At 40.4% G+C, this 15,769-nt stretch overlaps 1 protein-coding gene across 1 annotated transcript; it reads left to right on the top strand.

Moving 5' to 3' along the window:
* The first annotated feature begins 706 nt into the window (after nucleotides 1-706).
* LOC137195393 (cyclic nucleotide-gated cation channel-like) lies at nucleotides 707-13,204 on the top strand. Its single transcript, XM_067607722.1, has 7 exons — nucleotides 707-5,451; nucleotides 7,189-7,297; nucleotides 7,420-7,530; nucleotides 8,369-8,536; nucleotides 8,862-8,969; nucleotides 9,100-9,206; nucleotides 10,778-13,204. Exons 2-7 carry the CDS (start codon nucleotides 7,197-7,199, stop codon nucleotides 12,268-12,270), a joined length of 2,088 nt encoding a protein of 695 aa, XP_067463823.1. The 5' UTR covers nucleotides 707-5,451; nucleotides 7,189-7,196; the 3' UTR covers nucleotides 12,271-13,204.
* Nucleotides 13,205-15,769: the final 2,565 nt, after the last annotated feature.

Here is a 15,769-nt window from a genome sequence, read left to right as displayed (position 1 = left end):
AGTCACATGTAAAGCTTCACTCCCTGAAGAGTTTCTCAGTAAGTTTCCAGCAGTCCCCACTTCTCAGGATCTGGTTAAAGCTGACAGACTCTGTCAGAGAGCTGGATGATGATGATGAGGACGAGGAGGAGGAGCAGGAGGAGGGGGAGGAGGCAGCGGTGTGTCTCCTGTGGCCTTCATCATCTGGATGTTCAAGCTCCATTTGCACCAGTGTGTTTGTGTGATATTGGAAGGAGAGTTTGGATTTTTAAAGGTAAGATTGGACAAAAAGGGAGTCAAATCACAAATACCTCAGACCATTAATAGAGTAGCAATGATTAACTGATTCATCAATTAGTCGTTGATCAACAGAAAAAGAATAGGCAACTATTTTGATAATTGAATAATTGTTTCAGTCATTTTTCAAGCAAAAATTCCCAACATTTACTGGTTCCAGCTTCTCATATGTGACAGTTTTTCTTTGTCGTACATGACAGTGAATTAAAATCTTAAGGTTCTGGACTGCAAGCAAATTGAAAATGTCCCTGTGGCCTCAAAGAAATTTTGAATGTAGTTCACTATTTTTTTTTACATTTTATAGACTAAATTATTAATCAAGAAAATTAATGACAGATTAATCGATAATGAAAATAATCGTTAGTTGCAGCCCTTAACATCAATAATTGATTTTTAAAAAACACATCCATATATATATTTTTTTTTTTTATCAACAAGAGAGGTTCAAATAGAGAGAAAAGAAAAGACAACCAGTTCAAGTCTTACAGTAAATCCAAACTGGAAACAATCTTCATCTTTTTAAAGAAAAACAAATAATACAAAAAGATATGTTTCAAATGTCTTCTAACAAAGACAGGACAATTGACTCAGTTATTATTAAAGACCTATGAAGTAAATAGTCTGATATCAAGCTAATAACTGAAGTAAAAACTTGAAGTAAACAGTCAGACAACATATCAGGGCAGTATTATGATGCACTACAAATGAAGGAAAATGTAAAAATAGTGGAAACAGATGGTTTTATGGAGATGTCACATACATAGCCTGACATGAAACAGTACAGTTCCCATAAAAAGTATTCACCCTCCTTGGTTTTACTGTAATACATACATACATATATTGAGGCAAAGTAGATTTAATGTGGCTTTTTGATACTGATCAACAACAACAAAAAAAAACCTTTACTCTCAAAGTGAAAATAGAGCTCTACAAAGTGACCTTAATCAATTACAAACAGAATACAAAACACTTGTTTGCAATGAGCTGTTGTATTGTGTTGTCTATAAAGATTCAAGCACAATTTTGGCACAATTTTATTTATTATAACACCAAATCACAATAAAAGTTATCTCAGGGCACATTTCACATAGAGCAGGACGAGACCGTACTCTTTAATTTGCCGAGACCCAAAATTCCTCCATGAGCAAACATTTGTCAACAGTGGCAAGGAAAAACTACAATTTAACGGAAAGAAATCTTGAGCAGAACCAGACTCTAGGTGGGCGGCGATCTGCCTTGACCAGTTAAGGCAGTCATCCAGGTCATGGTTATCCAAGGAAGGGTTGAATCGAGGGCAACTGGTCTTGATTGTAGATACCTGAAGACATTTTGCCACCTGTCCAAGGGGCTTCTTCAGTTCAACTGACTGAACTAGAACTAGAAGGTCATGAGACTGGAGGGATAGCTCAGGGCTTATGCCCTCTTCTATCCATAGTAGGTGGTCTTATGTCTTATTTGGTCTTGGTTGGCAGCAGGAGAGGCAGAAGGAGCTGGAGGACTCTTGAGGTTGGAGGACACATATGGGCCAAGGCACAAAAAAAAAAGAAAAAACCTTGTGTGCATGGTGTGTGTCACTTACATAGATGTATGTGTGTGTATGTGGGTGATATTAGGCAGCAGTGGTGAAATAGTATTCTGTATATATATGTTTGGTTACTCAGTTATGGGGGGATGGGTTGCTAGAGGGGTTTTGGCCAGCTGTAGAATGAATGACAAGGGGGTGTCAGCTGTTAGTTTTGCTTCCTTTGTAGCTTTTTGGAGGGCTGGATTGTTGATTGTCTTCAAGTATTTCAGCGCTATTGCTTGATGTCTTTGTCTTACAGTTTGGATTCCTGTTATGGTGTGTATGTAATAATTGCTGATATAGAAGGGGAGCCTATGTGTCAGTTTTAGTGCTTTGTTCTTAATTATTTGCAGGCGTTGTAGCTGGTTATCAGAAAAGGTGATTCAGGCAAGGACAGAGTATTCAAAGAGTGGTTGGATGCATGACAGGTAGACTTTGATGACTGTAGAGGGTGATGCACCATGCTTACCACAGAGGGCTTTGAGATAGTTGAATCTATTGTTTGCCTTTTGTTCCAGGTTATTGATGTGTTTTGTCAGACACATTGTGTCTTGGCAGGGTTCAGTTTGATTCTCCACATATTTGACCAGTTTTCTATTTCATTTATGCATTTGTGAAGTTTTTTAGCTGCTAGTTCTGGACTTTTGGACCTGGCTGTGGTGGCTGGGGGGTTGTTATGTCAAAAATGTATAAAAGAAAAAGAAGGATCTCAAAACTGCACCCTGAGGAACTCCTGCTTTGGGGGTGAAAGGTGTTGAGATGGTGGAGGCAACTTTGGCAGTTGTTGAGAAAACTTGAGATGATGGATTGGGTGGGTTTTGAGAGTTTGAGATTGGTGTCCAGTTGTCTGTATTTGAGTCCATTGTCCCATACCTTGTCGAAAGCGTTTTCTATATATTCTATATAGTAAAGAATACTGCCAGAGTTATGTCTTTTTTGTTGAAGTTTCTATGAATGTCTTCTGATAATCAAAGGATGTTGTCCATGGTGGCTCTCCCTTTCCTGAAACCAGCTTTGTGAATTCCTTGGAGGACCATTGACTCAATGTGGTTGGTGAGGTGTGAGGTGAGTACTCTTTCAAACAGTTTTCCTATGTGACTGACAAGGCTTATGGGATGGTAGCTTGTGGTACCGTGTAGGTCTTTTCCTGGTTTGTGGATCATAGTAACAACTGCAAACCTTCCATGGTGAGGGGAAATGACCAGTCATGAGGCAGATGGAGAAGAACTGTCCAAGGTGCTGGAGGTAAGCGACCGGTGCTTGTTTTATCAATATGGTGTCAACATTGTCTCCCCCCAGTGCTTTGTTTTTCATTTTTTTCAGGTGCAGTTGTATTTCTTGAATGGTGACTGGCTTTGTGAGGGGATGGTGCTCTGCAATTGGATTGGCTATGTTTGTCTCTTTTGTGTCATGTTTTGCCATTTCTTTGTCAACCAGGTCTTTCCATTTATTGTTGAAGTATGAGTAATTTGGGCATGAGTGGATGTTTTCAAGGTGATTACTGAAGAGTATGGCTTTTTCTTCATTGCCACCGATGATTGTGCCCAAGGATTTGAGTGGTGGTGTGTTATTGTTTTCTGAATCTCTATTTAGGCTCTTTATTTTTTGCCAGAAAGTCTGGGGATTTGTGTCAAGGTTGAGTTTTCTGTAGAATGTGTTCCAGGTGGGGTGATCTGAAACTGATGAATTCTCTTTGCAGCTTCCTTTTGGGGTTAATGTCTGTGTCCGTGTCTTAGCAGAGTTTTGGGGTATTGTTTCCTCTCTGGCTTTAGTTTTTCTTCTATGTTTGATCTGAATATTTCACATTCTGCTTTTTTGGGTAGTTATACTTCTTCCTTGGGGTTGCTTGTAGATGAAAGTAGAATGTGGTAAGAACAGGAAAGTTGTCACTGCAGAGATGGTTTGTGGCGGAGAAATTGAGTTTTGAAGCCAGATCAGGGGAGCACAGAATCAAGTCCAGAATGTCTGTGCTGCATGTTTGGGGAGACATATAGGTGGGTTTGTTTGTGTTGATAGTTGACAGATTTGTGTTATTTAGAATCTGTTTTAGTGCTATGCCACTTTGGTTTGTTTTTTGCAATTGAAGTCTACATGCTGAAGATCTCTCATTATGAGGGAATGACTGGGATTGGAAATAGCTTTAAACAGGGCCGCTGAGGGTTTTGTTCCAGGGGAATAGTAGGTTCTGGTGAATGTGATAGGATGATGCGAGTGGATTTTCATTTTGGTTGCAACATACTCAGTTTCCTTTTCCTTTCAGTTCCTAACTGACTGGTGGGGATTCTCGGGAACTTAATGTCTGTGGGGTCATTATCAAGGTCATTGCTACCATGTGGTCTGTTAGTGCTCTTGGCGGTGGTAATAACAGTCGTTAGAGTCATTGGAATGACTTGAGGCCAAGTGTAAACGACAGTCGTTGGAGATGTCACATGAGGCCAAATGTGAATGGTTGTTATGTCTCCTAGGAAGGGATGAAAGGCAGCATTGTGGGTGGGGGATAAGTGGTGTCCTAGACCTCCTCCTCTGTTGAGGGATGGTTTCTCTACTTTGACATACACAACTTCCTTCACTCCTCTTTCAAACCATCTGTCCTCACTATCTAAAATATGTACGTTGTTGTCCTTGAAAGAGTGTCACTTATCTTTCAGGTGTAGGTTTACTCCTGAGACCTGAGGAGTTAGCCTTCCTGTGTTGAGCTATGTATTTTGTTAATGGTTGTTTAGTTTTCCAATATACAAGTCATTCCTCACCGCAGTGGACTGCGCACATTAGATTGCTTTTCCTGTGTTTGGTGTGCAGTCTTTCAGGTGGACCAGTTTCTGTCTTAGTGTGTTGCTGGGTTTGAAAAACACTTGGATGCAGTTTTTGTTGAAAATCCCCCTGAGTTTCTCAGATACTCCAGACACGTAAGGAATGATGATGTTGTGTGTTTATTCTTCTTTTCTTCACCACCCACAGTGTTGGTGTTCTTCCTGGATCTTGTGGCTGTTTTCACAAAGGTCCAGTTAGGGTGTCCACAGGCTTTAAATGCATCCTTCAGGTGTTTGCACTCCTTCTCTTGGGCCTGGGCACTTGTTGGTACATTATCAGCTCAGTGGTGCAGGGTCTTGCTAACTCCTAACTTATGCTCCAGTGGGTGGTGTTGTTGTATTGTGTTGCTGTTTCTCATTATTCTCAAGTGTAAGAGAGAAGAAAGGTGCTGCCAAGAGATTTTCCCAGAAGACTGCTCACTCTAAACCTGACATCTGGGCTCTTAACCATTCAAAGATCTCCCCGCCCTGCATCTGTTGCTGCACCTCTCCTCCCATCCTGCCAACCTCCCACACGTGCTCAGTCCATCAGAGGACCAGGTGGACCACGTGTCCACTCTCCTGAGAGGAAGAGGGGAACACACTTGAAGAGGAGGCTCACAGAAAATGTTGCAAGAACGGGACATGTGAATTTCTTTTTTTTTTTTTTTTGTAGGAGTAGCTAGAGGATGCAGAGATTTTTTCCTTTCATAACATCCGATGTGGGCACGGAGGATGGATTGGCCGGGAGAGAGCTGCTCTGGGTGTGTCTGTGTGAAGTCACCATAAGGATTTTACTGGAGTAACTGGAGGAAACTAAAGGTAGGACCACGGCTGTGTGTCAGTTGATTTATTTTTCCAGGTTTTTTTTGGCATACATTGATTATGATGCTAATAATCCACACTGCTCCTTTTGTGAAGAATACAATTTGATTACAAATAATGACAATTTCTTTGCTGTGTTATAATGTAAATGTAATATTGTTTCAGTAAAACAGGTTTTATGTTTAGAGAGCAGTGTGTTGCTAGTAAAACAAATAGAAGCTCTGTCTTATAATGTATTAAGTCAGTCAAATTAATATTTATATGCAATTGTAAGGAATATATTTAAGCGGAGTTAAATATTAAACAAGGAAAAAGCTTTTATTAGGGGATTGTAATTTCCTAAAGATTTCCTTGGAAATTTCCTAAATGTAACTATGTAATTTGGTAGAGAAAATAAGAATTTCCCTGCAAACCCCAAATAAATATTTATTAATTATTCATTTATTATTGTCAAATTTATTCTCCATATATGTCATATTGTATGCTTGCCTGCAGACAATCAATTAATTGGAAGTGTACCAATTAAACATTGTCCCTCATGTTCCTGCAATTAGTATCAAATGAGGATGGGAATAATTGGGAAATTATGGACTACAGTGTGTTGTTTTTTTTGTTATTTTTTAAAGTTGAGCTACTTTTTTAGTCCACACTGACAGTAAAAAAGTGTAGTTTGTCTCTCTGAAGTTGGATAAATGTAGGTTTATTTAACTCAGCTACCATACAGTCATGATACATACATGACACACTTTGCTTTCAGTCAGCACACTGGTTTCCTAAGTGATGCGGCTCCTGAGGGAGAGCAGCTGATTGGCTTGCTGAGCCTCAGAGCCTCAGGCCGACCGTGTGTGTGTTTTCGTTAATGATCCACCAATTAGTCACACAATGGTAACAGTCGTCTAAACACCCCATCATCTGTCTGCGCCTCAGAGGGTGAACGCATGTCACTGCCCCCACGTTTGGTGTGACAAAAACTGCTTTTTGTGGTTGGAAATGGATTTTGGGGTGAACTTCCTCCCCAAATTTCAAACAATGCTGTGTCCGCATCGTGTTGCTGCACTGACTTCCTCTTGTAGGTTGCTTCAGTCACCACGGTAACCACCTGCTGTGTGATGGGCCAAATGAGAGACTATGGCAGACAGTCCCAGTCGTCCCCCTGTCCCCTGACTATAATCTGTCATACGCACCATAAACACTGAGACTCCCTGAGAACTATCAACACTTTCCTCTCCTCAATTGAAAACATGTTCAACAATCCCAGTCATTACATTGGAGGCTTTAAAGGAAAATAGTCAGGTGCCCATATGAACATTGAAATAGTGTTTTTTCTTGCTATAATCATTCTTCCTGTTCATACTGAACAATTGAACATGCTTTAAGTGATAGGGGGACAAAATCCACAGCCCTTGTTTTGTGCAAAAATGTACTCAAAAGTTTATCTAAAGCTTACATGAAGGGAATTTTATACTAAAAAGACTTTAACTTTGGATGATATCCACTTGACTTGACTAATGTGGGGGGTGAAGCCCCATATCGGATAAACGTTTGAATATATTTTTGCACAAAACGAGGACTGTGGATTTTGTGAAAGTGCATTATGAAGGGATCTTCTAATGGTCGGTATGAACAGGAAGAATTATTACAGTCAGAAAAAAAATATTTCAATGTCCTTATGGACACCTGACTTGAAAAATTGTGAATTTATCCTTTAATATGAGTGTTTGTCCTCACTGGAAGATCTGAAGATGACGGGCCAGTCAGCGGAAAGAGATCGGTCGCCCCACAATCTGTCAGTGAAGACCACCTTAGAGGAGGAGAGCGAGAGAGCTGAGAGTATTCTAAGCAGGTGATGACAATTAAATCATGTTGTTATTTTTTTCATAAGTCTGTTTGAGAAAAGCAAAATGTGAGAAACACAAAGAAGCAGCTTTACAAAAAAGTAAAATGTTACATGTGTTTTGCTCTCAGGGTGCCATCTGTCTGTGATGACACATCCTCAGAGCTACAAAGAGTCGCTGCTCTTGATCCTCACGGAGGCAATTCCAGAAATTCTTTTCAAAGAAATGGAGCTATCTCAAGGTAAAATTATCTGACAGCTGAGCTGTGGTACATCAACCTCCTTCACAAAGATTACATAAACTGACTGAGCAGGGAGGAAGACACATAAAACAACACTGCTACCTTATCTTTTTATAGTGAAGGTTGTCTGGCCTTTTAAAAAATAGCCTATGACTGCTTTTTCAGACAAAGTGAATCTTTTCAGACAAAATTAATACACAAAGCATTTTGTTAAAGTCTTTTCAACATCACAGGCTGACAAATCATATTTGTAAAACTTGTACTAGGAGCATAAAAATGGCCACTTTGTGGTCTTCTGCTGTCATTGTATAAAACTCTGACGGGTGTTATAAGCTTTTTGATGCCCTTCTAGCTGTTTCAAGACTTTTCTAGTATCTTGACAAAAAAAGTACAATAATTTGAAGAAAAGCAAGAAACTTACTTTGGGATTCAAGAGAGTTTATGGTGGAAACGGGAAATTCTCTCTACCCCATTTGACAGATAATATTTTCATTTGTTTATAGAAATATTTTAAGATTAAAAGATTTAAAGCAAATGCTATATAAAGTAATGTATCCAAAAATATATATTTAAGTTTACATACTGAGAGCAGTGTCCTCTTCCTTATTTGTGTCATGAAATGACAGTCTGATGGTGTTGATGTTGTTGTGCGTTAACAACAATTTTATTGATCTTTTAGAATTAATATTGTCGAGAGACAATACAGTACAGATACAGTATGGTTTTCTTTTCGTATCCAGTATGCTGTTGATATTTCAACAGAAATGTTACGACTGTGTTGCCAAACTAATCCACACATTTTTAAAGAGGTTGTACATGTCCCCTATTTGTGTGTCAGACTGGTGAGCCTGGTGGTGAGACTGAGGGAATGGGCACACAGGAGCCTGATAGAGGAGGAGGAGCGGCCAGACTCCTTCCTGGAGCGCTTTCGTGGCCCCGAGCTGAGAACTGCCCCCAGCCGCATCAGCAACACGCAACCAGATGCCAATGCCAAAGGGATGTTTAAGTATGTGTGCCTGTTTGAACCACCACAAAGCACTTTGATGACTATATGCATTGCAATGGGTGACCAAAAATTGGAAACACCTGGACTTTGTAATCTACTCCAGCACAACAGTCCTATCTGATATTGTTGATATCGCAGACTTTTTAAGGGTCACAGCGCAAAAAAGGGGCACCTCTCCTGTACAGAGGATTGCTGCAAGTTAAAACTGCCAAAATAACAATATTCATTGTAAAGATATTGTACTCCATTGTTTCAGTATATCTTTACAGTAATGTCTACTGTACTGTGTTTGACTGTATTATTTGCAATCTGTTGATGTTTTCAGGAAAAAGTGGGATTTATTTGTGGTGTCCCCATCCGATAACGCCTACTACCGCTGGTTATTTGTTATCGCCACAGCGGTGCTCTACAACTGGTTCCTTGTTGTAGCGAGGTAATAACACTACAGTCGCTGTGTGTTGGGGCAGCTGCAGCCTCAGAGATTGGTGATGGATGTAGTGAATGGTTGTTCTGTCCATAACTTAGATTGAAGCAGTAAATCATTTTTCTTTTTTCATCCACAGGGCATGCTTTGACAAATTACAGGTGGGCAATTACATCTGCTGGCTGGTGTTGGACTACCTCTCTGATATTGTGTACATAATGGACACTTGCGTCCGACTTCGCACAGGTGACCTATTTCAAAATATAGCTTCTGGCCTCACAACACGATGCAGTTGTATTGCTAACCCTTGAAGGTCCTGTGTGGGGACTTTTTATGCAATTAGTCAAAGATGGATATTTTTCTGTTTGTAGAAAAAAAGGAAACAATCCTGGTGAAAACTGGCATAGACTATGCACTTGGTGTTATACAATTAGTATGATCTATGTCTGTGAGGATTCTCACAGGATAGCCAGAAGTGATTACTCAAAGGCAACTGGACTTACATTTATAGTGTTAATTAAGGCAGGTGAGGTGAGTCTATGCTAAAAGAACTTTAGTGCCATTTGGGCCTATTATTATGGAAAACAGAATACGGGAGCTGAAATCTTTTTTTTTTCAGGTTAGGTTTAGGGTTTGCTTTTACCTTGAGAGTTTTAGAAAAAAGTTTTAATTACATCCAGAAGACATGGAGCAAAATTCATTTGGAGCTGTGTTTCTGGCCACCTGACTATTGTTAGTCTAATTAACACTCTCATGTCCATCGTTTTTGGTCTCCACTAACTCCTGGGGGAAATATCTGGCTCTTTAGCTGCTAAATGCTCCACTATGTTCACAAGCTAGTTAGTAACTTTGTCTGCCTAACATTTGGTGCTGGTCAGGTGGTGCATGGTAGGTTTACCAGAGATTTGTCACTGAAAACAGCTGCCTGCTGCACAGCTGCTGGAAACAAAATTAATAAGGGCAGTCAGACTGAACCAAACAGTAAAACCAAAACAATAAGTTGAAAGACACTAAAATGCTCTTTTGCGAAGAGGAACTGCAGGTGATAATTCTCTGAGAGTTTTGCACTGCAAGCAAAGCTTTTCATGTTAAACATAGTTATTTGAGACACTGTTGATAGATATTGCATTGTGCAGCTTTAAAGTGCCAATAATCAATGTTTTTTTTAATGACAATGTATCAAATGACAGCGTAATGTCAGAGGCATCGCTCATAGTAATGAGTCTACGTTATCACCCAATTCTGCAGCTCTCCTCAGCTTTAAAGAGCTTTATAGTGACTTTCAGCCTATTGTTTAGCTGTCTGGTTGCAACTTTACTGTTTTGGTTCACTCTCACCACTCTCATAGCATTGTTTCCAGAGAAAAAGCTCCAAAAACCACTGTACACAACCTGCTCAGCACCGAATGGCAGACACACATAGTTAGCAACAAGCTGGTGAACATAGTGGAGCATTTAGCAGGTAATGAGCCAGATATTTCCCTCAGGAGTTGTAAGAGAGCAAAAACAGAGCTAAAAGAGAGTGAATATTGGACTTCTATTCACCCAGTGGATAGAAACACAACTCCAAATGAAAGATAATGTTGCTCCGTAAGTGCTGGATGTGTAAATAACTGTTTGCTAACAAGTTCAACATATCAGCTAAAAAGGTGATGATATGTCAGTGTTGTGTTCACAACTTGTTTCTGCAGGTTTAACTTTTTTCATACACAGTTCAGCTTCATCTCATGATAAGAACTGATTTGCAGACATATAACACAACAGTGAGCTGAGACATCACTGCTCAAATGAATTTGTGCTCAATTTTTCTCGTCTCAGGCTTCCTGGAACAAGGTTTGATGGTGAAGGACCATGTCAAGCTCAGAGACAGCTATGTCCGAACACTGCAGTTCAAGCTGGACGTGGTATCCATCCTGCCCACTGACCTGGCGTACATCTCCACTGGCATCCACACACCACAACTCAGGTTCAACCGTCTGCTGCGCTTCCCACGCATGTTTGAGTTCTTTGACCGCACTGAGACGCGCACAAACTACCCCAACATGTTCCGTATCTGCAACCTGGTGCTTTACATCCTGGTCATCATTCACTGGAACGCCTGCATCTACTACGCTATATCTAAGTCTTTGGGATTGGGCTCGGATACTTGGGTGTTCCCAAACATCTCCAAACCTGAGTATTCCTCCCTGACTCGGAGTTATGTCTATTGCCTGTACTGGTCAACTCTTACTCTCACCACTATTGGAGAGATGCCTGCACCAGTGCGAGATGAAGAGTACCTATTTGTGGTCTTTGACTTTCTTGTTGGGGTGCTAATCTTCGCCACAATCGTGGGAAACGTTGGCTCTATGATTGCAAACATGAATGCCACCCGCGCCGAGTTTCAAGCTCGGATCGATGCCATCAAACACTACATGCACTTCCGCAAAGTCAGCAAAGAACTGGAGACACGTGTCATTAAATGGTTTGACTACCTCTGGACCAACAAGAAAGCGGTAGACGAGCAGGAGGTGCTAAAGAACTTGCCAAACAAACTGCGTGCAGAGATTGCAATTAATGTACACCTGGAGACCTTGAAGAAAGTACGCATTTTTCAAAACTGTGAGGCCGGACTGCTGGTGGAGCTTGTGCTCAAACTACGCCCGCAGGTCTTCAGTCCAGGTGACTACATCTGCAGAAAAGGGGACATAGGAAAGGAGATGTATATCATCAAAGAGGGGAAGCTGGCTGTGGTGGCTGACGACGGGGTCACCCAGTACGCTCTCCTCACCTCTGGCAGCTGCTTTGGGGAAATCAGCATCCTGAACATAAAAGGTAGTAAAATGGGAAATCGTCGGACAGCCAACATTCGCAGCTTGGGTTATTCTGATCTCTTCTGCCTCTCCAAGGATGACTTGATGGAGGCAGTGACCGAGTATCCAGATGCTAAGACTGTGCTGGAGGAGAGGGGCCGGGAGATCCTGATGAAGGAGGGTCTGCTGGATGAGAACGCAGAGAGCGGCGGAATGCAGAAAGAAGACACAGAGGAGAAGGTGGAGAGGCTGGAGTCCTCTCTGGACACCCTGCAGACTCGCTTTTCCCGCCTTCTCAGCGAATACACACATACTCAGCAACGGCTGAAGCAGCGCATCACTCTGCTGGAGCGGCAGCTGAATCAAACGGACTGTGGCGCAGATGCAAATGATGACATGGATGCAAATGCAGAGACGGTCAACGAAACAGACCCTGGGCCTGTTGCTCATACAGATGGGTCTCCTCATCGGAATAATGTGCAAAAAGAGGGCAAAAAAAGCCCAACGTCAAAACATTAGCCAAATCACCAAGGAGCTTTTAGATCCATTTCTCCTGAAATACTTTGATTCAGACTCAGTGAGAGTATAGAAAAACTTCATGACGTCCTTTTTCACTTCCATTGTGAGGACGTTCTTTCAGTTTAGCTGAGTGTAAAGGGATGTCTGCATGTCAATAAACATGAAAAGAAATTGGACAAAACTGCTATACCCATGCAGTCTTTAACCGATGTGTTGGATGCGTGTGTCAATGGTGGCTTTAAAGTTACTTCATGGATGCTTACTCAAGCTAAAGGAGGGTAGAGGGCGGTTTCAGCAAAAGTGGGACATCTAAGCATTGGCTTATTTTACTAATTGACTGGATAGAAGCAACAAGGTTTTTTATCCTGAAATCTTGCCACAACACTATTTATCACTGAACAATCACTGCTATTGCTTTGACATCATCATTTTAGGTGTGGCTGGAAGTCACACAAGACTAACTGTTCGGCATGTGCTCAGGGAAAGTGGAGTGGCATAAGCAAAAGGGAAAAAACATAAGGGATTAACCAACTACAGCAGACATATTATCTTATTAAAGCCATTATGACTCCCCGTTCAAAATAAAAATGCACAATATTGTCTTTAATTTGCCTGGAAACTGCCCCTGGTGTTAACCAAAATCGGGACACTGTTTTCTTGTAAAATGGGACACTTTTCTAAGCATGATTCATGCAGTATTCCAGCAATATCATATATTTTAGTTTAATAATGGACAAGTCTGATAAGGCAGGTACAGTGGCTGGAGATTTTAAAGCCGTGAAGCAGAGGTTGCTAGTTCAAGTCAGATCAAGGAGGTCAAATTTTTGATAATTATTTAATTATTTTAAAAAATCTATGTCTATATGACTATATTGTCTATTTATTTAGCCTGCTATATTCTTTTTAGTTCTAGTTAAATATATATTAGTCTACATACAATAGGGTGCAGAAGTCTGAGACCACTTTCCCATTCACTTCAATGGGAAAGTGGTCTCAGACTTTGGGCTTTGTATTTCTAATAGTAGGTTATCTGTTACAAAAAAAAAATGGCCTCCATATTCATTCAGTCAGTTTATAGGCAAGGAGAGAGAGAGATGCAAAATAGCAAGAACATAAAATGAAGCAGGAAAGTGTTGTCAACAGAAAACTTGGCAAAACTTGGAAAAAGGCAGAAATGGAGTTCAATTAAACCAGTGGATTGAGGAAAAAGAATGAAATGAGTCATGGATGAGTATAAGGAGTTGCTTAAGGTCGACCTTTTCTAAAAGAGTCAGTACTTTGTCTTGTCTGTAAAAGTCACTGTAGATCAGTGTTCCCGTGCAGCAGATAAGCTGTCCCACTAAACCTGAAAAAGGGGGTTCTTGTTGGGTTTGAGAGTCTGTTTAAATAATGATCGATTACCTTTAAAACCTTACATAAATGTGTTTAGAAGAGTTGTACCATCTCACAAAAACATGATTGGTGTAAGTAAATATCTGTTATGATAGTGTCCTAGGTGCATTTGCCAAAAAGTGGCCCACTTTTGCTGAACCCATCTTGCTGAACACATTACTGATAAGAAAAATAAGTAAAAACTAGAGCACTTGAAAATCTGCAAATAAAATTGCTAATAGTTTCACTTTTGGTCACCTGTAAACATCCTGTGTTTGGTTGCATCAGCAGAGGGATTCAGTTCTCTAGACATGTTACATTGTGCTCTGGTCCTGTACACATTGTCTCTTGCGGCTCCTCCTGGGGAAGAAGTCCAAGGAGAGAGAGTAGAAGGTGATTTGCTGTGTTCACACACACAAACACAATTATTTTCCAGTGTCCTTATTTCCCAGGTTAGACCTGAACCACACACACCATGCAGCTAAACTTTGATTATCATTATAATCTTTTGATATTTCCTACTTTGGCTTTTTTAGGATATTTAAGGAGAGTTCTTAAAATGAAACTTTTGATGAAATGAGCCCTCACACAGCAAGCTGCATGTTAATATGAGTATGGTGCTTTGTCTCAGTTTGCACTTAGTTTCTCCCATTTCTGTTTTGCAGACTCACTCCCTGAGCTGAAGGACTGGGGATTTTCCAGTTATTCAGCCGCTGCATTCCAGGATACAACTCAACCACATGAGCTGTGTCGATAAGCGCAGCTGGAACAATGCCTCTGCAGCAGAGGTGGCTATAATAAAGAGGCAGGAGGTAATGAGTGCATATCCCCTGCAGCCCCTGAAGGACTGGGTGGGATCAAGTACCGTGGACAAGTCTCCAATTACCTACAGGCTTGTTAAACTGCATGAACAAATATGGTCTCTCTTTTGCATCACATTAGAAACAAATGGCACGTAGAGCTCTTGATTGATGCAAATATCAACCACGTGATGTTTGACATTTGATAAAAAGTACATGAAGATCTCAATCTTGGTCTAAATATAACCTTAATATGACATAAAAGAGATATGAGAAGAAATGAGATATGATTGATTTGCTAAACAGATGTCTATGTATGAAGTTAAGTTATTTGAAAAGTTTAACATTTTGAGATTTCTAGGTTACATATAACCATTATGTGTAACATAGTATTTAAATTACTACTTCCATTACTATATTTCAATCAAATGATTGGCTAACTGTAACTATATCATTGAAATGCAGTTGAAACAATGGTTTTTATGTAATCTAGACAACACATTTTTGGATATAAATCAACAGCAATAGAGAGAAGGGACCCATGTGTGTTTTTTCAAGGATTATGAATAACTTTTTTATGGGTTGTAACAATAAAAGCAGCATCAACTTGCATTAATCTCTGTCAAATTAAGACAATAACAAAATACTTTCCACCAATCACAGCTGTAGCTTACCTACAGAAATGCAGCCCTTCATGCAGCAACCTGCTTTGAGTGTTTGGTGGGTGATATATACAGTATTATCAAAAACTGGATCCAGTAATGTATATTATGTTGGATCCGCATACTTTATGTTAGAAGCATGAGCTCACTACACTAGATTGATTGGACTTGCCCTGCAAGCTCCCAAACTGCAGCTAATGTGCTAATTCAGATATAACTAAATAAATGAAATTTCATTCTGCGTTACATGCAGCTGTCTGTTGTGTTGTTAAATTCACTGAAAGGATTTTCCTGTGCTGTGCTTGTAACATGCTGCTCCATCTGCCCTTGCACTGGTGTCGACACCCTGCAACTCCTTTAACAGGTGCACTGAACTGTCCTGTACCCTTCCCCCCCTCTCAAACTTTTGCCACCACATGTCGTGTGTGCAGGACAACTGGTGCCGACAGGGCTGTATGTGCAGTGACTTGAAAATGAATTGTGGAAAGAATAACATGTAGCATCTCTGAGCAGGAGGTTTTTTGTTTTTTTTTTTTACAGGAAACATGAGCTAAATGTATCTGTTTATACCATATAAAGCATAAACATGACCTGTGTTGTTGATGTTGTTCATGTGGTGATCACAGGCAAAATATAAAAGCAGAGAAAAACATTACACGCACCATA

The sequence above is a fragment of the Thunnus thynnus genome, chromosome 13 (genome assembly GCF_963924715.1).
Source record: "Thunnus thynnus chromosome 13, fThuThy2.1, whole genome shotgun sequence".
Lineage (NCBI taxonomy): Eukaryota > Metazoa > Chordata > Actinopteri > Scombriformes > Scombridae > Thunnus > Thunnus thynnus.
Note: the sequence above shows the minus strand (reverse complement) of the source record. Positions and strands in the feature narration are given on the sequence as shown.